At 39.2% G+C, this 27,488-nt stretch overlaps 1 protein-coding gene across 1 annotated transcript; it reads left to right on the top strand.

The window, feature by feature from the left end:
• The first annotated feature begins 1,800 nt into the window (after positions 1-1,800).
• Positions 1,801-27,154, top strand: hcrtr2 (hypocretin (orexin) receptor 2). Its single transcript, XM_074646398.1, has 7 exons — positions 1,801-2,209; positions 15,878-16,056; positions 19,672-19,915; positions 24,131-24,246; positions 24,345-24,565; positions 24,801-24,922; positions 25,244-27,154. Exons 1-7 carry the CDS (start codon positions 1,996-1,998, stop codon positions 25,399-25,401), a joined length of 1,254 nt encoding a protein of 417 aa, XP_074502499.1. The 5' UTR covers positions 1,801-1,995; the 3' UTR covers positions 25,402-27,154.
• Positions 27,155-27,488: the final 334 nt, after the last annotated feature.

Raw genomic sequence — 27,488 nt, 5'->3', positions numbered from 1 at the left:
CATGTAATGAAAAGGTGCTATGTTCAATATTCTTAGTTAATACTGTTTAACTATTTGGTTCACTGCAAAACTATGAGCCTTATAGAAGCAAATGTGCAAAAATAAAAACATAGAAGACATGTAGAATAAAAATCTTCCAAGTCTCTGGTCTTGACATCCGTCCGTCTAGCGATCTTACGTCCTGACCTATACTCCTGCATTTTTTTTTTGGCACCCTAGGCGACCGCCTATATGGCGTATGCCATAAGCCGGCCCTGCTTACCATAATAACGCTACTTTAGGAGCAATGGAAGTCAGACAGCGGCTGGCGATACCACGGTTTTGCACTCTGCGGCTCACGTTACCTCTGTTTCACAAGCGTGTTGGAGAACTACGGTGGCCTTCAGGTAACGTAAAAACGTGAAAGTCTCTCTCTAGAGTCAGTGTTTGATTTGTCCGTTCTGGGCTACTGTAGAAACATGATGGACTCCGTGAAGAGGACCCGCTCCTTATGTAGATATGAAGGGCTCATTCTAAGCTAATGAAAACACAACAACTTTTAGTTTCAGGTGATTATACACTAATGAAACCATGAGTATTATATTCCATTTCTGAAAATAGATCCCCTGAAATGTTACACACTGGAACTTTAATACAATTTGAGCTTGGATTTGAAGCTGCAGTAGGTAGAAATGGAGCAAATATTATTAAAAAATACATATTTAAAAAAAAACGGTCACTATATCCTGATAGTAGTGCATGAGACAGGTAATCTGAAAAAAAAATCATGTGCCTTTGTGTCCTCCGGTGTCCTCCTAATGGCATCTGCAAGATTTCTGTCACTGTAATGCCTATTTCTCACCTCAAATGTTTTCAGAAACATCTTGTAGTGTACTGTTTAGCCGTAAAATGAGAAAGTTTGTGACCCGGCCGCCATGTTAAGCTCAGTTAAGAAAATACCAAGCACCGCCCACCAGTCGGAGCACACATTCTCATACAGTATTTTTCAAGAAATTTTTACATTTTTTGTCTGTATTTCAAAATGACAGAACATTTTTAAAAAATGACATGTTTCATTTGTGATTTATATGTAAATGGTCTTAGATTTACAGTATTTTTTGTAATCACAATCGTAAATATCTGTATTTAAACTTTTCTTGATCATTTTTAAAGATAATTATTCTGCTTTTTAGATGTTTATGACTCTATTTTAACAATTAATTTATGTTAGAAGAAAAGGATTTCATGGAATTCTAAAAATATTTCTTGTAAAAATACAGATTTTTTTTGCAAAACTTCTGAGAGTTAATGTAAATTTGGGCTTTTGCAATGTAAAATGACATGTTTCATTTGGGATTTATATGTAAATGGTCTTAGATTTACGGTGTATGACTATTCTAACAATAAATATATGTTAAAAGTAAAATATTTCTTGTAATATTACAGTAATAAAGGCTAATTATATAAAGATAATACTGTTTTTTTTTTTTTACAGTTTATTTATGTTAATTAACGGACAGTATTTTCCCGTTTTTTTAACAGACATTTTCTGGCGCCCCTGCTGCCGGAAAATTTCCGTTATTTTACACTTTTTTTTTTTTTTTTACAGTGTACCATACATTCAGTATTATAGGGCCAAATCACAGGTGGGGATATATTTTAGAAAATAACAAATATCAGCACACACAACCAGAACAATGAGTTTCCCACTATATAATCCCTCTGCTTCTTAAATCAATTTCTGTGGGCGGGTTGGGTCATTGAAGTGGCTCATAGCAGCTTGCTCCCTACAGTCAGCTGAGTTAGTGTGTGAGTGTGTGACCTGCTGTGGTCGCGCATGGGGACGGAGGAGAAATCAGCGTCACACTGACGAGGTTCTGTGAAGCGCGGTATTATCATCATCATCATCATCGCACTACAGAGGCGCGTCTTTATTGGCAGTCTGCTCTCCAACCTGCGGTCACTGCAGAAGACACCCGGTTGACAGCAGGAATACAACAGAAACACCTCGGGAGGATGTCTGGCATCACTGGGAATATGGATTGCGAGGAGTGTTTATCTTCTGCACATGTGGCCAACAGCACGGAGTTACATGTACATGCTGTGGATGATGACGACGAACTTCTGAGATACATCTGGAGGGAGTACTTACACCCTAAGCAGTATGAATGGGTTCTCATTGTGGCTTACATTATTGTCTTCTTCGTCTCGCTCATTGGAAACTCCTTGGGTAAGTTGATGTTTTTTTTCCATTCATGCGTAATAATCACTCCACATTGGACTATCCTCCAGTGAAAGTACACTGTAAACAATTGCTGTTAATTTACAGCAGGATTTCAACAGTATTAACCTGTTATTGCTAAAAAAAACAGTGCTTTACTGTTAATAAAAAAAGAAAACCTGTTAAATTTTTTTAACTGAACTATAATGCATTCTTAAAAAACATCACTTTACTGCTGATCAACTGTCTAAAGTATCATCAGTAACAGTTTCATGCAGTATTTTTTTAATTCTGGGACCTGATCTGCACATGTGAGGCTTGTACATTGTACATGATTGTAAAATCAGTGAATTAGCTCTGTTCTTCACTCACATGTTGTTATGGTTTGCATTCTGTGCTTGTAGCCAGCTATAGATAGACATTTTGGGAAAATTGTCAACAAGTCTATTATAGCCTTTTTCCTAACAAGTGCCTTTAATTGTATTTAGTGTGACTATTCCTATGTCTGTAACCTGCTAAGTCTATTCATCTAGGCAAAAAATAATGTTTATTAAAATGTATGTCAAAAAATGCAACCTAAATAGTGCATTAAAACAAATCAGTAAGATAATGTAAAAGAAAGGTGGAAAAACAGCTATATAATGTATCTTTAAACAGTAAATTAACTGTAAAATACTGTGAAATTAATAAAAAAACAGTTCAAACTGTATTTTTCATTAACAGTACAAAGCTGTAAATTTCATCGACAGTATAATAATGTCAATTTTACAGTAACATAAAGGCAACCCTGCTGCCAGTTCTTTACTGTTATTTTACTGGGAAATTCTTAACAGTGTAGGCTACAACTTTTTGTGAATGGGCAATATTGCTACAAGGAGGGGGGGGGGGAGGTGTAATGCCACAGTGATGGAGAATATAAAATAGTCCAGTTCCTCTTTTGATGTGAGTGCAGCAGCTGCTGATGGAGAAGGATCAAGGAGGGTGAATCAGAGCGCGTCTCTCAGTGCAGCAAAGTGCAGCTCGAAAATGTTCAGAATTGGATAACCACAGAGATGTGTTTGAAGATGTAGATTGTGCAAATTATCTCTCACCTTTTCCACACTGTGAGCAGCATACTTTGCTCTCAGCAGGCTATACAAGACATGGGAGGGCTTTCTGTACAAGTCAATTCACAACACTGTCATTTTTTTGTATCAAATATCCCCCTATATTCTCCATCATTTGATCTTATTGTACTGTTTTGTTGCTATTTATGGTTTTCTGGTGTATTTGAGAAAGTCACTGACTCACACTCAGATTCAGCATATTGAGGTAAAATGCTGTTAGGCAGTTCTAACTTAAAGGGGACTCAAAGTGACTCATGCAGCTGCTTCTCTGACTTTTATTGCCACAGCTTTGAATATATGGAAGCACTTTATCGGGAAACTGCTATGAAATATTTGGAAATATTTTTTTTCTTTTTTAGTACCAGTGAGGGAGTCCACTGGTGGTACCCAGCAAATTAAAGCTCTATACCGTGACAGTTATTATAACCTGCTCAGTGTGATCCATCTAAACTCTTAATGGCTTTTTGTGCAAATTTGGGTTCATCTTAGAGCAGGACAACCTCTGTCTAGTTCATGGAGTATATACGGAGTTATTAGGCATATTTAGGTTGTCTTTTTCTGTGGGGGAGAGAGAACACAAACTGGTGTGTTTGCTGCCTATTTGTGGCTTTCACATCTTCCAGTCTTAGTATGAAGTACAAGCCTGCAGCATTACTGGTGCAATTTGTGCTTTTGGGGGTTAAATGAAGAAACTCACAACGTTTATATGAAACTGTTGAATGATTAGTCTGGAAACGTCAGGTTGGTCAATATTAGTGTCTGATTACTGCAATCAGGACTTGTGCAGATCCGTGTTATTTATGTCTATCTGACATTAGATTGAAAGACCTGCTGGACTGAGCTTTATATGGCAGGATGGATTATTGCTGTGAGTTTTCTGCAACATTTCATGTGTTGTTACTAGAAATGCATGGCACTACCAGGACACTACTGATGAATGAACTGGTATTCCCTATAAAATAGCACTTTTTTTACTCGACTCCTTTTGAGCAGCTACTTTATTCACAGTGAGAGAAGGTCTTGAAATATGTAAAATCATTAAATATTTTACTTTATAGTTAGAATCTGTGAATGAGGTTTTCCTTTATAGAAACTGATTGAACTAGATTGTGTGTCATAAAGTTAGGGAAAACGTGACATTGACAGACTACTGTTTTGACTAAATATTATGACAACACAACACTGAATATTATAATAATAATAATAATAACTTTATTTATTTAGTACCTTTCAAAAACAAGGTTACAAAGTGCTTTACAATAAAAGCATGATAAAAGTAATTAACATCTAGAACTTAAAATCGAAACAAGATAAAATCATAGAAATTGTTACAAGAATGCACCATCAGTTAAGAAAAACCCATAATATAAAAGTAAAGATTAAAAGGAAGACACTGAGTTGCACAGCTGAGGGGCCTGGACAGCAAAAGCCCAGTCACCTTTGTTGACAAGTTTGGATCCTGGAACCGTTAGTAGAGCCCTGGTAGAGGATCTCAAGCATCGATCAGGCTCATAGGAAGTCAGCAAATCACAGATATAGGCAGGAGCCAGATCATTCAAGGCTTTAAAAACCAGCAGTAAAATCTTAAAATCAATTCTAAAACTCACAGGTAACCAGTGAAGAGCAGCAAGGATTTGTGTGATGTGGTCACTTCTCTTAGTACGCGTTAAAATCCTGGCAGCAGCGTTTTGTATCAACTGCAGTCTTTGGATGATCCGCCTGCTGGTACCAGAATAAAGTGCATTGCAATAATCAGGAGATAAAAGCATGGATGACCTTGTCTAAGTCTCAAGAGGAAAGGAATGACCTTGGTAAGCTGTCTCAGGTGGGTGAAACAGGACTGCACCACTTTAGTCACCTAAGCATCAAATGACAGTTCAGAATCAAAAATAACACCAAGATTTCGGGCAATATAGCCTACTGCATTTCTTATATGCATTGCTGAATTAACTTTTGATGTACTCCAACACGCATCACAACTCCTCTGTCTCAGCTGAAGAGAAATACTGCACATCTAGTTGCAAACTAAGCAAGATTATTAAAAAAGTTGTACTATCTGCACAGCAGGGTCCTGTTCTGAACGGAGATAAATTTGCTCCACTTGTTCGCTGAGACATTAATTATGACCAAAATGTGTTATTGATCAAGAAAATAGTAGAGGGAGGAATCCTGCAGTGAGATGAAACACAAACATGTGCACAAAGAGCCATTAGGAGTTGAGATTGAGAAGGATCAAACTGAGCAGGTTGTAATAGCTCTCAAGTTAGAGCCACCACTGGACTCCCACTGGTACTAAAAATAAATAAATAATTTTCATCTGAGGCTATTTTTCTTCACTGAAAACCTTTTTCTTAATCAATAACACATTTTGCGGACCAAATTTATCTCTGTTAAGAACAGGACCCTGCTGTGCTGATAGTAACATTTTTTAATAATCTCAGTTTGCAGCTAGATGTGCAGTATTTCTCTTCAGCTTCTGAGACAGAGGAGGTGTAATGCATGTTGGAGTACATGAAAAGTGAATTAAACAATACACATAAGAAATACAGTATATAGGGATGTCCATAATTAACCGTTTAACCGTTAACCGACATTAAGCATTTTAACGCTGTCGGTTAAAACAGTTAAAAGAAATGTTAGTAATTAACTCAAAAGCTGAGCGGCTCAGAGGAGCGGCTCATGACTTTAAGGAGAAAAGCTGGTCCACCTTAACAGCCCACCTTAAGAGTCAGAGCCGGAATTGCAGACTCGCTTGAGCGAGTGTTGGGTTGTTGTAGTATTTAGTCAATAGGCTACAGTAATCTGTCAATGTCAAGTTTTCCCTAACTTTATGCCACACAATCTAGTTCAATCAGTTTTTATAAAGGAAAACCTCATTCACAGATTCTTACTATAATGGTTTGGAAAATGAAAACTAAAATATTCAATGATTTTACATAAATACAGACATCTCACTGTGAATAAAGTAGCTGCTCGAAAGGAGTCGGGTAACGAGAAGTGCTATTTTATAGGAATACCATTTCTTTCATCAGTAGTGTCCTGGTAGTGCCATGCATTTCTAGTAACAACACATGAAATGTGTCAGACAACTCACAGCAATAATCCATCCTGCCATATAAAGGTCAGTCCAGCAGGTCTTTCGATGTAATGGACAGATAAACATAAATAACACGGGCCTGCACAAGTCGTGATTGCAGTAATCAGACACTAATATTGAGTGATTCAACAGTTTCATATCTACGTTGTGAGTTTCTTCATTTAATCCCTAAAGCACAAATTGCACCAGTAATGCCGCAGGCTTGTACTTCATACTAAGACTGGAAGATGTGAAAGCCACAAATAGGCAGCAAACACACCAGTTTGTGTTCTCTCTCTTACAGAAAAAGACAACCTAAATATGCCTAATAACTCCGTATACTCCATGAACTAGACAGAGGTTGTCCTGCAGACTGACCCTTGTTAGTCTTCTATTTATTTGTCTAACAAATCCAGGTTATACTGAATATCGGCATGCATCATCAGATGGGCCATAATAGCGAGAGCTGACAGCTTGTCATTATGTCTCCATTAGATGAGGAAGCAGAATGGAAATAATTGCACACAGGGCTTTTAAAATCATCTTGGCTTCGATTTCTTTGTGATCTTGTGCCCCCGACCTTATTTCTATTGATGTTTGCTGCATCTTTTACTGTCACTGAAAGGAAATCCCACTATTACTGATTCAAAACTGAGCACAGAGATAACACAGCATTTTAAAGGAACGGTGTGTAGGATCTGGCGGTATCTTGCAGTGAGGCTGCAGATTACAACTTCTCCCATGTGCACAGTGTGGAGGATTGCTACGTTGGCCGACGCGGAAAGGTGAATGGCTCTCTTTATAGCCTGTTCTCGTAAGAGTAGAGTGCGTGCTTATGTGGAAAGTGAGTGGTAAAGCAAGAGAGAGAGAGAGCGGCGGCGATGGCAGCAAGTAACGTTATCGACTCAGGCGCAAGCAGGAAAAGTTAACAGTGTTTGGTTGGTCCGTTCTGGGTAGAAACATGGCAGTGCAACATGGAGGACTCCGTGGTGAGGACTTGCTCCCTATGTAGATATAACCGGCTCATTCTAAGGTAACAAAAACACGATTATTATTATCAGGTGATTGTAAACTAAAGAAAACATACTTATTAATATTATATTAAAATTTCTATCAATAGATCCCTCTAATTGTAACACACTGGTCCTCTACGGGAATATCTTGACTTTTTTGATTTATATATTATTATTATTTGTTTTATATCTATATCTATTTTTAGCAGCTAAAGAGACAGATGTTTCCCTCAGGAGATGGTGGAGCCCAAAACAGAGCTAAAATGAGAGTGAATATTTGACTTACATTCAGCAACAAAGACACAACTCCAAATGAACACTAATGCCACTTTGTGTCTGTTGGATGTTTAAATTTGCAATTGCTAACACAATTACCATATCAACTTTATAAGGTGATAATATGTTAATGTTGTGTTTTCTGCTTGTTTCTGCGGCCCCAAAGTGTCCAATAAAGCAGTTAATTCAGGTTTAATAATAACAAACCAATTATGGTTCTTGTAGGGGGGCACCAGAGGTGGCAAAGATGCCAGCTGGAGGCTTTTGCCAATAATCCATCATCACTGACAGGCCTGCAGCAAAAGCTCCTACTGGCATCTGATTGGCCACCTCTGGTGCCCCCCTACTAGAATCTTGGCATGATACTGTAGGTAATGTATTTGTTTTTATATATACCACTAAAACTGCCTTTTGCTACGGGTTGATGACCACCTGTTGCACTTTATAGACAGTGACATCACCTAGTTCAGCCAGCAGCATCAGAAGCATGCCTTTGGGTTTAGTACTGTAATTATGACCACAATAACAGGAGATCAAAGAGGGGATAAGTTATGCGTTTGAAGTGGGTGTACATAACTGTTGCTGTGGTAGCCACCCACCAGCCACAGCACACCCACAAAAGTCTGAAGTTGATTCAAAGCCAGTTATTTCCTAAATAGTCATGAATTCATTACTTAGACTATAAAGCAGAGCAGTTCATTCTTTTTGTGTATGTGCCAACATCTCACATCTGGCTCTCTTAGCGAGGATTTCATCTTGTGTTATGTTGAAATCAAACCGCATTTTTAAATAATAACTAAGACCTACTTTCACCACATGCTGTGTACTAGTAAACTTGACTGATGTATAATAATTCATATTCTTTAGTAGATAGTAATGGTGAAAGCAATTTGCAATGTCCTTATGTAAAAATATGAGTGTTCGAAGTCAAAGCAAAACCTGGTGTATTAATGATGACTTTTAAAGTCATTCCCATGTCCTATAAAGACACAAGCCATACTATCATATCAGACAGAGCTCTCCTAGTTATCTGACTTCACTAAATCTAACATGATTCAGAATAATCATCTCACAAGGCGGGTTATCGTGTTAACACGAAAGATATGGAGTTTGTAACAAATAGCCAATTACATCCAACATGGAAATATTAATTGAATGGAGTGAGCAGAACATGAGAGAAAAATGTGGGGAGAACTAATACTAATGATAATTAGTGTGGTAAAAGAAATTTAACTCAAAAGCAGGGTAGTTAAATAATCAAGAGAACCAGTAAAATATCATTTTAAAGACATGATATTAAAAGTAAGTACCCTTAAATTGGTATGGTGAAGAAATGAACTCCTAACAATTGTGTACTCATGAAGAAAACTATTATTATTAAAACTATCATAAGTAATAAATATAAGCAATAATCTCACTGGAACTCCTCAGTTATCCAATAACACCTCCAAATTCTAAAGAGCAAAACGTGATGTTGAGACTCTTTACTTAAATGAGAAGTGTGAAACTGAAAGTAATACACTAAAACTAACATATAGTAAGTACATGGAAGCAAACAATCAACATACATACATGAAAAAACATCACTTACAGGTGATGCCTCTTAAGAGCTAGAGAAATCTGGATGGCACAGAACATCACATTCATACGATGCCTGGCTCTACAATACTGTTGCAACAGGAAGTTGAAAATTGTAGTACTGTTTCTGCTGTTGTGGGAACACTGCAAGAATATGAAAAATGCAAAAATAAAAAATGCATGAAGAAAATAATACCATTTTGGGAGCCATTTCTATACAGTGCAACTCCTTTAAATCCTTTTAAACTAAAAGGCTGATCACTCTCTGTCATTAGGGCACATGAATACATTTAATTCTATATGATGTCATATCGTTGACTTTATAAAATCTGTTTTAATTCACAAAGTTGGCCCATGTTCTCCAGAGATGCAGTGATGGATATCTGGATATATGAAAGAATGTCCTCAAAATGAATATGCAACACCACCTACTGTTTGTTTTATAACCTGGTTTTATATTTCCAATATAATCAATGTCAAGGCCAGCACTCTGAAGCACTGGACAGTTGGGAGTATCTTGAAAAGAACAGCTGTGGCAGTTCAGCGATGGCTTAGCTTGGTGATGGCATAATCCTTTAGTCCTCATCCACACCAATGATCTCTAGTGTCTTCGCCTCGGTTTTGTTCGCCAACTGGAAATAACAGGTTTCGGAGCGCAGTGGTGCCGTTGTCAGGTTGTGTCTGAAAGGACCTTCAGTGAGTGAGAGAGTACTAAGAGAAAGAAATACAGTACTCAAGCAGGGGCAAAAACAAATGAATGTAGATGAATATTAGTTTATGCCAGAGATTCACACAGGTTAAAGGGACTATTTGTAACTTTCAGAAATGTTTCTTAACAGCGACACCTGTGGCCGTGAAATCAACGAAAGTCAGCGTCTGGCTCGTGCTTGTGCTCGCTCTAAATGGACATGAACGAGCATCGCTAAAAAACAGTGAGGCGACACACGTCAGCTAAAAGCACAATATCACTCTATATTTCAGCTGCTTGGCAGTAATGTTAGCTGACCAGACGAAGGTCTCTCCATGAATCAATGCTGATACTGTGTTTGCTTCTCCTGCCTCAGCGCAGGCTTCAGCAGCGGGGCTCCCCAGCGAGAAACTCGTCTCCCTCCGCCCGCAGCCGGAGAGAGCAGGAAGACACCGGCAACCGGTCGGTAACGAGACGGTAACGTTTCTCTCTGCGGAGCCCCGTTACTTCCCAAGACACGGGAAACCTCTGTTGGTCTGGAGGAGCTGCAGCATTTATTTCTACACAAACGTCCACTGTGCATTCACTAGATATCCTCAGAGCTAAACTAACTCTTCTGCAGTGTGGAGTGAGCGCGTGTTCACGTCTAGAGGTGGAGCGAGTACGCGAGAACGCGCGCGCTGTCTGAGTGAAGGCGAGCAGGCAGAGGAGACGAGACAGCGGTCACACGCGAGCGCGCATATGCGAGCGCGCATATGCGAGCGCGCATATGTGCCGACCCGCTACATTTATGCGCTTAGAAAGTTACAAACAGTCCCTTTAAACTTTTTATTTTGTTATTTTCATTTTTTAAATGGCAATCAAAGTCTCTGAAATTCTCATTTTTCTGGGGGACTACCTCCAGATGCCCTGCTTTGGTTTTGAAATCCTCCCTATTTTTGAGGTCTCAATGTTGGCAAGTATTGGTAGCATACATCAGTTACGTGTGCTTGTGAGCCGCTGTCCATGGTTTTGTAGAGGTGGGTCATTGAGAGCTGTTAGGACTCAAACATATGGGCAGTTGAACCACAACAATGAATTACTGTTGTAGACTAGAGAGCTGCATTGGGTTGCGTTAGTTACGTATTTGTAAATCCATTACTACTTATTACTTACTTACCAAGTGTAACCTAACATTAGCTTTCTAATAGTATGGCCCATTTGATTAAAGAGGAAAAGAGATAATGGAGGATGGTCGACATATCTGACTCAACACTTGATCAAAATACTGTTTAATAATGAAGAAATTGAAGATTTAGAACATATTCCCCCAAAAAATACACCTCAAATTACTAAAAGTTATGCCAATAATGTTAGACTATTAGTGTTGGTACATTAGCATAATGGGATATTACCTTTTCATTCTAAACTGCATGACTAATACTAACTCTGAAATAAAGTTTTAGTAGTAGTTACTAAGAACTGAGAAGGACTTAACACAAAATGTGTTACATGTTGCAGGGAGTCATTTGATTTAATGTGACCATCAAAACACTGCTTAATGGAGCTTCAAAGGTATCATTTTTAATTGGAAATTATCCACAAATTCACCTAAATTAACTCATCTGTTAGCTTGACAATTAAAAATCCTCGTGAGAAGCTTAAAGCCAGCTAGAGATAGCAAGAGTGGAAGATTTTTATTCCAAATAAAATTGTCTCTTCTGAGAAAAACAAGATGAGGAAAAGTTCAGATGCTGTGTGGACAAACAAGAAATAATAATACTGGAGAAACAACATTTGTCAGAGACTTTGATTAATAACTTGTATCACAAATTGGTATCAGCCCTTTTTTACTACCTTTTCAGAGTTTGTTTACACATTAATATGCAGTAAGATGTGCTGTCAGTCAGAATTTCATTGCTTAATGATGGCCCTGGACTTAAAGATATGAATAAGACAACTGTACCGATTGCTGCAAATTAATTTACTAAAATGATATTTAGATATCACAGAAATCTTTATTGGGCTTTTCAAATAAAAAACGTTTTATTTGACAAAGTCAGACAATAATATGCTTTCATTTTTGATGCAGCTCTTGTACCTGAAATGAAATGGGTTTGAGATTGTAATTTTCCTCAGTGATTTGAAATAGGACGCTGGGGTGGGACTTAACATTGAGAGAGACTTGATTAAGGGGGACAAAGATTGAGGGTCATCAACTCCTCCATCATAGCAGAGGTGGAGGTGAAAAAAAGAAGAGCTGTTATTTTTGAGCATTTGGCAGCAGAAAGAAAGAACAGTGGTTGGCCATGCTGTTACAAACTGACACTCAGATATCCATTTCAGACACACTACCCCGCTGATTTCATGGTAGTTATCTGGGTAGACCTGCAGGTTGATTATAGGGGAAAACAAAAGTCCAACCCAAAAAGTTTTTGTGCACCTATAGAGTGCAGGATGAAATACTTCACAGAAAGATCAAACAGCACTTTTCTTGTGTACGCTGTGTAAGAAGTCCTCATGTTGCTTCCACAGAGCGATCAATCAGATGTAGAAATGGGAAGGAGTTCTTGTGCAACCGACTGCACAAAGAGTTCAAGTTTTCAGACTGCTGCAGGCGAAAGATGAAGTGATTCTTTATATCGGGCTGTGTGACATTAACTAATTAAGTACACAGTTTCCTGAGTAAATGTAATAAAACCAAAGTATTACACATCCGTCTACAGGCAACTAGAATATATTTATCCTCAGAGGTAGAGTAGGTAGTGCTGTTCAAATATTTTTTTTTGTTATATTAGTTGAAATTCTCATTACATTCCAACAGCAATGAATAAATCAAATGCTCTGACAAAAAAATAAGAAAGAAATCCAGTAAGTGTGGCTGTCGCAGGACTGTAATAAACCTGTCCAATGATTTTATTCGGCCAGAATGAAATGATTGGACGGCCTACCCTTCTTAAGTCTGACTGAATGGTGAATACTGGTGTGGGTAGTGGTGCTGCCTTCGCTTGGTTCTGAAAGATGATATGTGATCTAGATGTGTCTGTGTTTGCATGATAGCACCTGTAACAGCTGGCTACCTGTAGCAGCGTGGGGAGCTGTGAGACACGGTGGATGAAAAGGAGCTTACTCATGTCTTTCTATCAGCAGAAAAAAAACAACATCAAACTTCAGCACTGTAGCTTACTGTTGACGCACAAAAGAAGAAAGTGCAGCCAGAATGTTTGTTTATATCGCAGCAGGTGTGATTAATATTTTTAGTTGTTATAGTATAACTTTAGATCTTCATTGCAGATTCAGTGATTGCATCAAAGCATTGTAGCAACTTCTCATATTCCCGGTACTGATCAGATTTGACTTTATCCTGTCTTTGATGTGCATTACAGTCACGGTGTAGACTTTTCATCCTGCTTATATAACCCACTGCAGGTCTTATCTGAGTGATGATATCACATATGGGGCTTCAAAAAGAAATAGTAAGCATAAGAAAACACTTTTTACACTTGAATCTGACAGTGGTCTGTCAACACCAGTGAATCCACAGAGAACTGAATACACACTAAAGAGTCCACTGGCAGTCAGGTAGCAGATTAAAAAGGACAGAGTTTAAGGGTGCTGTGCAGCCCTGCATGGTTCACCTACACAGGTGTTTTCACTGATAAGACGTCTTCTCAGGACTGTTTTTGACTGACATGTCCCACACTCTCACACTGTTCCAGCTATTAAGGCAGTCAGTCTTTCATCTTTATCATTCTTATTAGTTTGTTGCGTTTGATGACCAAGTGCAAAGGTGCAGTCAGAATCAAATTTTGACCTTTATTCACTTCAATGAGGAACAGAGCCAGACAGATTTTATTCCAAATTGACCCACATTATTCGCCTCACGAATTCTGTCTGATTGACAAGCAAAATTGCGAGACTCCACAACATTTTGATGTGGTAGGACAAGCGCAGGCGTAATAATTAGCAAAATTATATGTCTGAATTCCATTTAAGCAGTTTCTGGAAAAATAGCACGTCTCTTGTGCCACCTTAAATCAATGGCTTGTGCAGCACATAAACAAAATACCGCATGTACCAAGAGCACTGTTAACAATACAGACTAATAGGGATGGGTACCAAAATCCGGTATTAAATGCACCAGTGCAAAATGATTAAAGACCTGAGCATTAATAAGCTCCGACCAGGGTCTGAAATTAACTTTTTTTCACTGCCTGCCACTGCGGCAGGCAAGTATTTTTTTTGTCTGCCACTTTCTGAAATGTCTGCGCTAAATATAGGAATAACATTTTAGATCTGATGTCATTCAATGTCCGATATATTTTAGACAAAAAACATTATATGCATGGTAAATTACAGTGTTTGAATTACACTGTAGCCTCTGGGGAGCCCTATATTTCAGGAGTGGGAGGGTACTGTACACAGTACTGGTTGTAGTGATTATTTGCGTAAAAACACACAATTCAAAGGTTTAGAAAATAAATTATTGTATTTCTATTTACAAATATTTGCTTTGATTAAATTTCTTTTTTTGGCATTAGTAGTTTTAAATTATGTATTATAAGCTGCTTAGAACTAGTGTAAGTTAGGAAGTTACAAGCATCATAATTCCCTCTCTAATATCTATTTTATAATGAGATGGCAAGGAATCAGACAACTAGGAACCTTCTCAACGGGAACCGATTCTCTATTCCCAATGTGTAACATTTTCCTCATCCTCCAAAGTGGCGGATGGCCTGATGATTTTACCCGCCACTGCCAAACAATTTACTCGCATTTGGCGGGTGCTAATCTCAGACCCTGGCTCTTTTACCGGTACTTTTTTAATGTTTTGGTGTAATTTATTATCACGCTGCAGGATGCATCTCCTCTGCTATCTGTGTCGGGCTGAGCTCCTCCAAGTACACACACACACACACACAAACAAGCACACATGGAGCGAAGCCAGCAAATAGAGCAGAGAGGCGGCGGTGGAGACCGTGAAGTAAACCAGGTGAAATCAAGATAGCTACGACAACTACGCTTGTTACTGCAAGTGCAATAAAACCTTTGCAAGTAAAAAGCCAATACTTTATCAATACACCTGTTCAACAAGCATAAACATGATGTCAACATGTAAAAAAAATTTATTTGAATCTGCTCTGTCTGCAGTCTCTCATCCACCGCTGCTATATGTTTCCACAGACACAGCGTTCTAGCTCGGCTAAAAGTGAAAAGCTGTCTGTATGTAATCTAAGTGATTAGCTTATTTTGCCACGTATCTTAAAATTCTTGTAAACTAATCTGCTAGCTGAGACAAAGCAGCCCCTCCTCTCTCTACCAGCGCTAGCTGCAGCAGTGAATCACATCAGCAGAGGGAGGACAGAGTACAGGAGGAAGGACTGATACTGACTGATGTCTGTGCTCTTCATTCTTACTTTACTTCACTCAGAAATATTATTTATTTTATTGACATTCTAGATTAGTTTCCTGTAAGATATTATTGAGTTTATATAGTGATTTGTTGTTGTAAACATTAATGTTGTTGCTCTAGAAACATTTATTTTTATCTAAACTATGAATAAATTCTAAAACTGTTCTGAATTCATTATTTTTTTAAATAATATATAATAAAAAAGCAATTATTTAGTAACGAAAAAGAACCGAGCCGAAAAGGATTATCGAAAAGAGTAGTAGTATCAATAAAATCCTAACGATACCCATCTCTAGAGACTAGTAAACACATATTTCACATGACATGTATCCAAATGAAAAAGGTTCTGTAACGTGGCACACCACCACTGCTTGAGCTCTATACAAGAGGGTTTCGTCTTACAGCCTGTGAAAACAGCTCTATGGGGTCTTTGAAATGCCAACATGGACACTGTGGGATATCATCTGAATCATATGATGCAGCATACAGGTACAGGAGTGGTAGATTATCGAGTCCTTGGGTGGTCTTTGAGTGTGCATCCTTTTCAGTTTGTTTTGCAGTGTTGAAAAGCCGCCACATGCGCACCGTGACCAACTACTTCATAGTGAATCTCTCCTTTGCCGACGTCTTGGTCACCATCATCTGCCTGCCTGCGAGTCTCGTGGTAGACATCACAGAGACGTGGTTCTTCGGGAAAACTCTGTGCAAAGTTGTGCCTTATCTGCAGGTAAGAGATCAACTTTGAAATCTGCTTTACAAACAGGATATTAGAAATCTTGACCTGATCTAAACCACTTCGTTCATAAAAAAGGATTCATGAATACGAGTGGCTCACGGTTCAGACAAAGAAGGCGGAGGAACACACACGTGGACTGAACTAAATCTGTCCATATTCACTATTCACAGAATCAGTAAGTGTGTTCATGGAAGAGTGAATGTTACAAAGCAACAAAGCAAACCAAACAAACAAAGGGGACTATGTGGAGGCTGAGATAGAGAGAGACCATGCAGGTCAACTTTGAAGAGACTCTGCTAGGCTTCTTCCTGAAACCAAACCAAGATGAGCAGAGGGGGTAATTACACAAGAAAGAGACATGTTTCTATTATTTTCTTTCTCTGTATTCATGTGGGTAAAAAAAATACTTTTTCCACATCCCAAGAGATGTGCTCTGTCTAAGACCTTTGATGTTATGGTGATTTAATGCCTTGGGCAATTCTTTGCTTTCTCCATTTTATAAATTTCATTGCAGCATCGTCCCCACCGTGCCAACACATCTGTCAAAAAGAATCATCCATTTTACATCACACTGCAGGCCACACTGATGTATACAGGGCATCAGTGTGGAGACGGTGGATCGAAATCCTGCACTATCCTGCACAAATCTCGTTTCCTATGCACTCAACAAATCCTACTATATTCAATACACACACCGGTATCAAAGTGAACACCTCAACCATATCACAAAGTATGGTGTGATGTACGTAACGTGTTCTGGATGGAATAATCTGTAAACCACAGGGATTACGGTGGCTGGATTTATTCCAGACATGGGACACATTCTTCTGCTGTGCTGGCTGCTGGTTTACCACACACATCCAAGTCAGTCGGCAGAAAATGACGTTGGCATCGTACGTTTCTGCAAACCACAGATACGTTGAACGATGTGTCTAAATGAAAAATAAGTTTCATATGAGCTTCGTATCACACTTGCAGAAACGCACAATACCGATTGGTTAGGTTTAGGCAACATAACTACTTGGTTAAGGTTAGAAAAAAGATTATGGTTTGTGTTAAAATAATGACATAAGGACGTAATTTAACAATGTAACTAGCGTGAATAAATAACCGCCCTTAGCGGACTTCCTAAGCCCCGGAATAGGGTGGGACGAGACTTTTTGTCCCCCCACTTTCATGTGTTATGGTAATAAAGTGGTAACTTCTAAGCCAGGTCACAACGTTGGCGATAATGTCTATACGGCGTATCATGTTGGACCTTTATCCAGTCACCCATTATATAGCCTAATTCAAATGAAATCAAAGTGATCTGAAATCCAGCCCACCACAGTCTAGGTAGGCCCGCCACAGTTTCAAAATGAGCCGAAAATATTTTCACACTTCTCAACGGGTGTGGTCCGTGCACCTGTTGAGAGGATTGAACTCAGCGGGTCAAGATGTCTCCCCGGCGCAGGCTGGCCATCGCATCGCATTTCCTCCAGTTCACCGGCTCTGGGTTGGCTTTGAAAGGCCCGGCGAAGGTGGCTTGCGGCTCAAACCGTGAGTTCCTTTGCCTGTCAAAAACGTACACAATTTGAGTTGCAATAGACAGATAGATGTCTGAATGGAAGAGTGGAGCTGTTCCTCTAGGATATACGCTTGTCGCTGTTTGACTCCACGGAAGTGAAGAAAACTTTGGTTGTATCGTTACACAGCATCCATGTAGCGTTAGCAGGCTATATCCAGGATCCATGTAGCATCAGCAGGCTATATCCAGGATCCATCAGTAGTCAATGAGCCTCGGTCTGCCCTGGATTGACTCTGCAGAGCCCTGAAGTCCCGCCCCCACTCCTTAACAGAGCGCCATTCGCTTGTTTATTTAAAGTTTATTGATATTGAGCGTGTCATGTGATTGCACCAGATTCGAGAAAGCACTCCCTTAGATCTCCAGCAATACACCTGCCAAGTGTGAAGTTCTCAAGAATAACACACAGACAAACAGACAGAGATTCCTCGCTTTAGTTAGACTCCGCAGGCATTTCCATGCTGCATTGCTGTATTGCCTCAGGGGGGGATCATCCCCAAGAAGTGAAATTGTCTGCTATCTCCATCTGCAATACAGTACAGTATGTTGTAAATCGAATGACATAACTGATTCCTGAAAGACATTATGAAACAAATGTATGAATATTGAAATTGGCGCAACAAAGTCTTTGGTTTGAGTTGCACTTAGTTGAATATTAAAGTAAACAAGAGGGATTGGCTCAATGCATTACAAGAAACATATATTTCATTGTATTATTTTCCTCTTTTAACTTGCTGTCTACACAATAAGTGGGAATGTGTTGCGTTGTGTAAATGGATATCTGCTGCTTGTCATCACATTGTGCCTCCATTTGATCAAATATCTGACAGGCGTGAAGGACTGGCAGTGTTTTAATCTGCTATCTGTGTTGGATGTGGTGGTAACAGGTCATATGACCTTCTCAAAATGTGATTCCCAACTTATGTATAATGTATAATAACACCAGACTTACCTTTTCATTCTCTCCAAAGAAGGTGAAAGAAACCAGATCCCAGTGTGCCCCATATATAAGTTGCTAATGATGCGCTGCAGCTTGCCTACAGGCAGGTCTAATCCCAGTGGTTTCTTCGTTTGCATCAAGTTCAGCGTGCTCGGCCTTTAACGCCACCATCAATTTCAAAGCTACCATAGCAAGCTCAGCATACCTGTCAATCTACTATTGATTTTCTGTCAGGAGGACAATTATGTGAGGATTTGTCCCCTGCTGCTTACAAGGCAATGTTTTCTCCCCTCTCTTTTAAACCTTTCAAATGAAGGAAATTAGTCAGCAAAGGTGAAGATGATTAAGCTAAACATTTCAAAGTGATGGAGCTGAGTGTTTATTTCCCACAGGACATGAACCCATCACCAGAACCCACAGGTTTATCTCCCACATGAAATTGGTGGCGCTGCTCTCTGAGTCCAACTAATTGTACTCATTGAAATTCGTGGAGACAACAATCTGCAACACGCTGAAAAATAGGAAGTATCATCAACATGCCACAACGGTCCAATTTCACAGATCCGTAATTGAAATCTCGCTTCATCTGGCATGACTCTGCCTTCTCCAGAGTCTCATTGAGAGCAAGGCAGGTGTGTAATTCAGATAGTGGGGAGAGTAGATAGCTCTCCATCAAGGAGACAATCAAGATTGTGCTGGTTTATCACTATAACACCATTACCGTTGCGTACACTGGGCTGACCTCCACAGACGTTCAATCTTGTATTGTGGAGGCAAGTGCAGCCATTGTACTTTGGTGAATAATATTGATTGCTATCTGATTCGCCTCCAAAATGAAAACAAACGTGGATAGAATCAGTCATTGTGGTGCTACATTCCCCACCACAACGTTTACCCTGATGCCACCAAGGCCACATCCAACATGTTGTATTGCAGAAATGTTTGAAATTCATGCTTTTTTAATGAATATCTGTCTGATGGAACTTGTTCTTATTGCAGACAAAATGTTATTTTCTCTGAATGAATGGAAAATACCATTCCCTGAATAGCTGTGTCTCTAACTTCAATCCATCTAACTACTTTCTTTTCTTTTCTTCTCCAGACCATCTCTGTTTCTGTATCAGTCCTAACGCTGAGTTGCATTGCCCAAGACCGTTGGTATGCTATTTGCCACCCGCTGATGTTCAAGAGCACAGCCAAGAGGGCTCGCAAGAGTATTGTTGTCATCTGGGTTGTGTCGTGCATCATCATGATCCCTCAGGCTATTGTGATGGAGTGCAGCAGCCTGCTGCCTGAACTAACAAACAAGACAAGTCTGTTCACAGTATGTGATGAACACTGGGGAGGTAAGTTTTCACAGCTCTTCCTGAAACACATGAACGCACTGTGCCAAAGCTCTCACTTGTTGCCAGCGGCAAATATCTAAATAAAAGACTTAAAGGACGATTTTTACTTACATTTGCTATTTGTTGTTCAAAGAGATAGGACTCTTGAGAGAGCATTATTTACTCTGTGCGCTAAAATCTGTGTACGTGTCTGATGCCACTTAGCTGCCGCTTGATACTAAAATTATAAGAGCATTGCACGGTCACAGGGTTTATAAGGACTAATAAAGTAGGATGGATGACTTTTCAGATAAGACAGACAAGGTGCCTCTCTGATTTAAGTCTTAAAAAGGAGGAGAACTTTGCAAAGACAAAAAACTTTTCAACCCCAGCTTTATGAGAAAATAACATGACACAGAAGGCCTGTCGAGCTTTGGATTTCTCCACATGCTGAAATGAAGCGTACCAGAGGAACTTTTTCTTAGTTCTAAGAACTAGGAACTAGGACCTTTTAACACTTATTTCAAAGTAGGTGCTCTCCCAACAAGAGGAACCGTGAGTGACACACACAAGTGTACAGTGATTGGTCGAACACATGAGCCAATGCAGCACAGGAAACCGCAATTTTTAAAAACCTTTTAGCCATGTAAACAACAGACAACACAAAACACAGACTCGTAACGAAATAAATGGAAGAAACACGGACCAATGGACCCACAGTGAAGTCAAAAAGTTAACTACTTCATGAGCACAAACCCACTAAGCCAAAGAACGAGCTGCTGCTCAGTGAGCTAACCCCGTAGCATAAAGCACACCTGCTGAGCCGAAGAACAATAGCCGATTCAAACTGAAATCGCAAAAGGTAGGTTATTATTTAAATGATTGTGGTATGTGATAGATTTGTTTATTTATTCTTATATTACTATTAGGGCTGTCGAAGTTAAAAATATGACGGTAACAATGAGTTAATGCAAAATTGTTTTATCACCACTAATTTCTTTAAAGCATCAATGCAATCAGTCTTTCGGAGGTTGTAGCGGGCTCACTCTTTAAAGCTAGAATGAAGATACCAACGTCATATGAAACTAGAAAATCTAAGGAATCCATTGGTACCATGTTATTCTAGCTTGTCGGGAAGGAGGCTAAATGACCCAACAAACTTGTGCTAAATTTTGGTGAGGAAAAACTGCCATGGCCGTTTCAAAGGGGTCCCTTGACCTCTGACCTCAAGATATGTGAATGAAAATGGGTTCTATGGGTATCCGCAAGTCTCCCCTTTACAGACATGCCCACTTTATGATAATCACATGCAGTTTGGGGCAAGTCATCAATGTTTTATTAGACTCGATTGATACAGTTGATCTAAAATTTGCAAGGTTTCCTTGATTCATATCTCAATGTTTCTGAAGACAAACTCTTTGTTGTTATTATTAAATGTTCTTGCTGAGCTTTTAAGCATTTCAGACATTTATACCAAAGTGTTCTAAAATGGGAAAAAATTGATGTTGGGTGACAAATTTACCCTGTGAAGTCAAAGTTGATCAAATAAAACAATTTGAATCATAGATCTCTCGAAATAAAGTTACAGTTTGGATGAATTATTCTGCAGAGGTGTTTTTTATCACCTGCCGAGAATTGCATCCGCTCCTTTCTGAAGGCCACGTGAGTGTGACATGTACAGAAGGTTTTGTTAAATGTATTTCACTCTTAAGTCTCCAGAGAGAAACTGTATGGTTGCTGTATTCCTCCTATCTTTCATTCACTCACCACTAGCTGCTTCTCATCAACTATCAGTCCCTGTATTTTCACAGGGGCAGCTCACAGCCAGTGTTTTACACATTGTGCCTTGGAGGTCCCGCCATCCCGTCTCTTACTTGTTTGTTTGTTACCTGCCTGAAATCTCGTGCTTTTTTTGATTATGGGTTACAGCCTGCCAAACTGCCTGTAGCCAGGTCCTGCTGTCTGTTTGATTAGCATGCCTTCCTGCGACAGTGCCTTTGGATGTTTTTGTTTGATTTGACTGCCTATCAGTTGCCAACTGTATTCCTCCCTGTTCAACTACTATGTATTAAGTAAATGCCTTTAACTCAACCGACCATGTCACAGTGTCCTCATCTTGGCCATGTTGCCTGTAACCAGGCTCGTCGACTAGACAGCTGGAGATAAATGTATTCCCTCTTATCTTTGGCCAGGGAAGTGTCACTTCCATCAAATTCAAACTGTGAACCGTTGAACATTTGATTTCTGAAGTGGCTGATGCATGATTCAGAGGAGCTGGATCTTTTATCTCCTGAGAAATGCATCCTCTCTTCTGTCACACAGGGCACACAAGGTCAACACCAAAAAGTAATTTACATTTAAACACTTTTTAGCAGAGGTCATCTGAACCACACTTCATAATTGATGTTGAAGAGTCAGACCCAAATATCTACAAAGGGCCCCACAAAGGCATAACATGACTTGTGCAAATTGAAATGGCTTTAGCTCCTGAAGCACAATGGCTTTATGCATAAACAATTCTAAACATTTAAGTGTTTGTTTTTGATTAATTTCAGTGACATTCAACATTCATTATAGTCTAATGAACTATTTTCTCTGTGAATGAGGTGACTCTATACTCTGCCGAATAAAGCATCCCCCTCAGTGGATCACCTTCAGTTTCTCTCCTGACTTTTAGGAATCCAATGAGGTTATCAGCACATGTTTTGGCCATTTTGGCTTCACAGTGTAAATTTCAGACACACATCACTCACCTGATCAGACAAAGGAGTGGATGCAATTCTCGGCAGGTAATAAAACACCTCTGCTGAATAATGGATCCACACTGTAAACTTTGTTTCTGGAGATCTATGAACCAAACACATATTTCGGGCCATTTTGGCTCGACAGTGTGAGTTTCAAACATTTAACATGACCTAAGCTGAAATAATAGAGGATGCACTACTCGGCAGATACAATCACTTTTGCCGTATAATGCATCCACCCCTCAACTCTCATTAAGCACACTTTATGTGATAGGAATCAAATGGTGTTATCAGCACATAATTTATTTGATCGCCTTCAACTTCCCATTCTCATTTTATAATAACATTTCGTATAACTGTCTAAAATGCTTAAAACACATCTAAAAAGAACACCAAAGAGTTTGCCTTCAGAAATATTGAGAGATAAATCAATGAAATTTCAAATCAATCGTCTAACAAACCATTGATGACTCTAAATGTTCATAAACTTTAAACTTAATATATTATTTATCATCATTGATGAGCCTGACAAAGAAGATTATATCTTCTTCTAAATGTTCATAAACTCTAAACTTATTAAATTATTTATCATCATTGATGAGCCTGACAAAGAAGATTATATCTTCTTCTAAATGTTCATAAACTTTAAACCTAATATATTATTTATCATCATTGATGAACCTGACAAAGAAGATTATATAATTTTTGTTACTTTGCCTTAGAAATCATTACAATGTCTGATCATTTCTCCCGCTTTGAATGTTATTAGCATATCTGTGTACACTCCTGCGAGGGGCATGCAGGTCTCAGCAAGCAGGCAGAACTTTAAAGAAAATACCTGTTCAGGACAGGAACACATATTGTGTAAAAGGTCTGTCATGCATATCCAATGCATATTTCTTTTGTGGTTTACAGCCCAGCAGCTCCAACCAATCTTGCGTTAGAATAGATAGCGCTACGTTCGGTTATCGGTTATTCCTCATCCTCGTCTAAATCATAAGGTTTGAAAATACAAACATAATAAAATGGCTGATAAAATCTGCCAGCGACGGTTGTCGTTTCTGCAGACAAAATCCACAGTCTTCGGCTAGAAATGAGAAGCCTGCTCTTGTTTACTTGTATGTCAAGTCGACGACCCATTGTTTGGAAAATTACTGCTTATTTTGAGTGATAAATCTGCCACCCTATCATTGTAAATGTGCTGCGTGAGAACAGAAAGATTGACAGGCATAGCAACAGTAACTGAGGGGGGCGAGTCTGAGACCTTTTTGACATATCTATTGATTTTACAAAGTGTGGACAGCAAAAAACACACATGAAATGTGATTTTTGTAAGTCGGATCCAAACTACATTTGGAGGTGGTTTGACATACAGTATGAGATGCGTCTCAGTCCGGCCGCTCTATATGCCTGCAGTCTGAACGTAGCCTTCGCTCACTATTCAGACAGTTTTCAATCAAATTATGATGATGTTTTTTTATTCTTTCAACAGCTGAGATCTACCCAAAGGTGTACCACACCTGTTTCTTCATTGTCACATACTTTGCACCTTTATGTCTCATGGTCCTGGCGTATATCCAGATATGTCACAAGCTGTGGTGTCAACAGGTTTGTATGCCAGCACTTAAACAACAGCAACAGGCCTGCATCAGCTCATACAAAGCAGAGTTTACAACGCCTGATGTATGCACATATTTGATCAACAGATTCCTGGAAACACATCAGTGTTGCAGAGGAAGTGGAGGTCCATCCAGTGCTCAGCCTCGGCTCCGGCGCCGGGGGAGCCCGTGAGGGTCAGGACCAGCACGGTCTGTGCTGAGATCAAACAGGTCCGAGCCCGACGCAAGACGGCTCGCATGCTGATGGTGGTGCTCTTTGTTTTCGCCCTGTGCTACCTGCCGATCAGCGTGCTCAATCTCATGAAAAGGTGACGATATCGCAAGTTTTGCTGCTTCAAGGATCAAAAGCCATTCAAAGGGCTCACATTTTGCATTTCTTTTTCACATTAGAAGCTCATCTCGGTAGTTTATGAATAATACAGTATATTTAAAGTACTGAATTGTTCCTTGTTTCTTGCGATCCAGATTTAATGTGATTTATAGTGTAGCATTAAAGCATGCAAAATGAATCTTTAACTGACACGTGTCCTCCTTTGCCTGCAGAGTCTTTGGGACTTTCAAGAAAACAAATGACAGAGAGACAGTGTACGCATGGTTTACTTTCTCACATTGGCTCATATATGCCAACAGTGCAGCAAATCCCATCATCTACAATTTCCTCAGTGGTAAGTTTGTAACCTGCCTCCTCACTTAGACCAGTTGTGTGGGTTCATTACAGTCCTCTAGTGGACAGTTTGGCCACAACACTACAGCTCAATAATAATATGTTATGTGCATATACAAATAATAATCTAAGATAACATTGTGTTTATCACACAAATCTTAAATTAACCATTTTTAGATGTTTTATAGCCCTGATAATGACATATGCATCTCAGCTGTTAGTTCATTATGCCTATAAAACTGAAAAATACTGATGCAAGACATATAAAAGGTTAAAACTAAATGGTTTCTGGGTGGATTTTGTCTTTCCGTTTTTTCACCAGGGAAGTTCCGTGGGGAGTTCAAAGCGGCCTTTTCTTGCCAAGGTCAAAATCAAACTCAGAGGGCGAGGCCCAGAGCGAGCACAGACAGCAGGAAGTCCCTGTCAACTCAAGTCAACAACATGGACAATGTGTCACGCATATCAGATCAGATAGTGTAGTCTTATAATCCAGGTGGGGAGTACTTCTGACACTCATCATTAAAGGCTATCTATTTTTCAACCTGGACCCTATTTTCCCATGTTTATGTGTCTACGTGACTAATGGGGACAACAATTTTTGAAATTGGTCCAGTATTTAGGAAGAGCGCTGCAGTTGGCAGCCGCTAAACAGGCTGCAATGTAATCGCTTCAGGCAATTCCGCACCTTCCATACGTCTTCTAAAGGTGCTTGTTTTTGACACTGACAGGCTCAGATTGTTATTATAAGTAGGGCTGTCCCGATTACCATTTTTGGGGCTTTGAAGCTTTAGTGAGAATTATTCAAAGGCATTCAAAGCTTTGCACATGTTCTTCTGTCTGTCTGTCTGTCTGTCTGTCTGTCTGTCTCCATCTCCCCCGTTTCAGTGCTCGGGACAGTGCCGCTGCCGCACACACATACACCTCTGCACACAACAAACAGCGATATCCGTCTGAGAATAAGTAATAATAATTCATTTTGAATATGAATGATGTTGTTTCATGAGGTATTTGGGGATTTATACTTTATTATTACATACCTATATATATATATATAAAAAAAAACCCGAAGCATTCCAATACTGATTTGGAGGTCGATTACCATGGCTATGGTTGAAGCTTCGAAGCATTCGGGTCAGCCCTAATTATAAGTGTCTGACAACATTATGGAAAGGACCCTACAGAGAAATAATTTTTCTTACCTTTCGCTTCATCTGGTCTGTTTGTTATTGTGTCATGTGACTTGTTGCCACGAAAACAACGGTGGAAACGTGAGTGTGAGTGGAGAGAGGAGTACCACAGGACACCGGTGTTGTCCGAGTTTGTTGTGTTGGCGTACAGAAAGTGTAGCTTACTGTTATTATCTAAAGATTTTCAATGTCATGGCTGAATATTGACAATGTGGATGCCACACGAGATTTCAGAACGAGGCTTCTCCTTGAGCGAGACACACAATAACAAACAGACCGGATCAAGCATGAATGTTTAGTATATAATAACTCATACCTTATGTATTTTATGATATATGGGTTAAGTGACATGGTTTTAAATTGTACATGGATCCTTTTATTGTATTGTAAATGTGATATTTTGACAGTATTTATTCATATGTATTTATTGGTTTACTGTTATTTATTTATTTATTCTGTGCATAAACAGTATGGACATGATGCCCAGTCAATCATAAACATCCTGCATGATAGCTGCATGAATGTGTCCTGGTGGGCCTCGTTATGAAGACTCTTTCTTTTACAAGACACACTGAGTTTGTTTTTTGAACAACATCAGAAAAGTAGACTTGTGAATGTTTTATATTGTAGCTGCACACTTGCCTGCTATGAATAGCACCAAGGCAAAATGGTCCATTGAAAAGGTCCCTTTTGAAATGCACCGAAATGCTTCTGTCAGTCACCTTTTACTGACAGCTTTAGAGCCCAAGAGACACCATCCTGTCGGAAAAACAGTGGATGCCACGTATTTTTATTAGGGCTGTCAATCGAGTAAAATATTTAATCGCGATTAATTGCATGTTTGTCCATAGTTAATCACGATTAATAGCAAATTGATTGCAAATGTATGTATATATTTATTATTGGAAATCAATTAACAACACAAAACAATGACAATTATTCTCCAGAAACCCTCACAGGTACTGCATTTAGCATAGAAAATATGCTCAAATCATAACATGGCAAACTCCAGCCCAACATGCAACAACAGCTGTCAGTGTGCTGACTTGACTATGATTTTTTTTGATTATCATAAAGTGGGCATGTCTGTAGGCCTTAAAACAAATTTGCGTTAACGCGTTATCAATACATTAACTTTGACAGCTAATTTCTATACTAATTCCAAACAATGTGCAATCAAGAAATGTCCTGAAATGTGCTTCAGATATATGTTTAGTGACAGAAATCCACAATGTCAGTCCTCAAGCATGTACACTGACAAGAGTGTTGGCTATTAACCAAGCCCTCGTCAACTGTTTCTAATTTACAGTAAAACCCTGCATTCCAGCTTTGCTGAGGCATCTAACTCCTCAATAAGCTTGATTTTTATTCAATGAAATC

This window comes from Sebastes fasciatus, chromosome 9, assembly GCF_043250625.1.
Source record: "Sebastes fasciatus isolate fSebFas1 chromosome 9, fSebFas1.pri, whole genome shotgun sequence".
NCBI classification, from domain to species: domain Eukaryota; kingdom Metazoa; phylum Chordata; class Actinopteri; order Perciformes; family Sebastidae; genus Sebastes; species Sebastes fasciatus.
The sequence above is the reverse complement of the archived record's forward strand: the minus strand, read 5'-3'. Positions and strand labels throughout refer to the sequence as shown.

Coding starts and splice junctions, on each gene's coding strand:
- hcrtr2 (XM_074646398.1), top strand. CDS start 1,996: ATGTCTGGCATCACTGGGAATATGGATTGCGAGGAGTGTTTATCTTCT. Junction 2,210..15,877: donor GCTCATTGGAAACTCCTTGG/GTAAGTTGATGT, acceptor CATCCTTTTCAG/TTTGTTTTGCAGTGTTGAAA. Junction 24,566..24,800: donor GTGCTCAATCTCATGAAAAG/GTGACGATATCG, acceptor CTTTGCCTGCAG/AGTCTTTGGGACTTTCAAGA.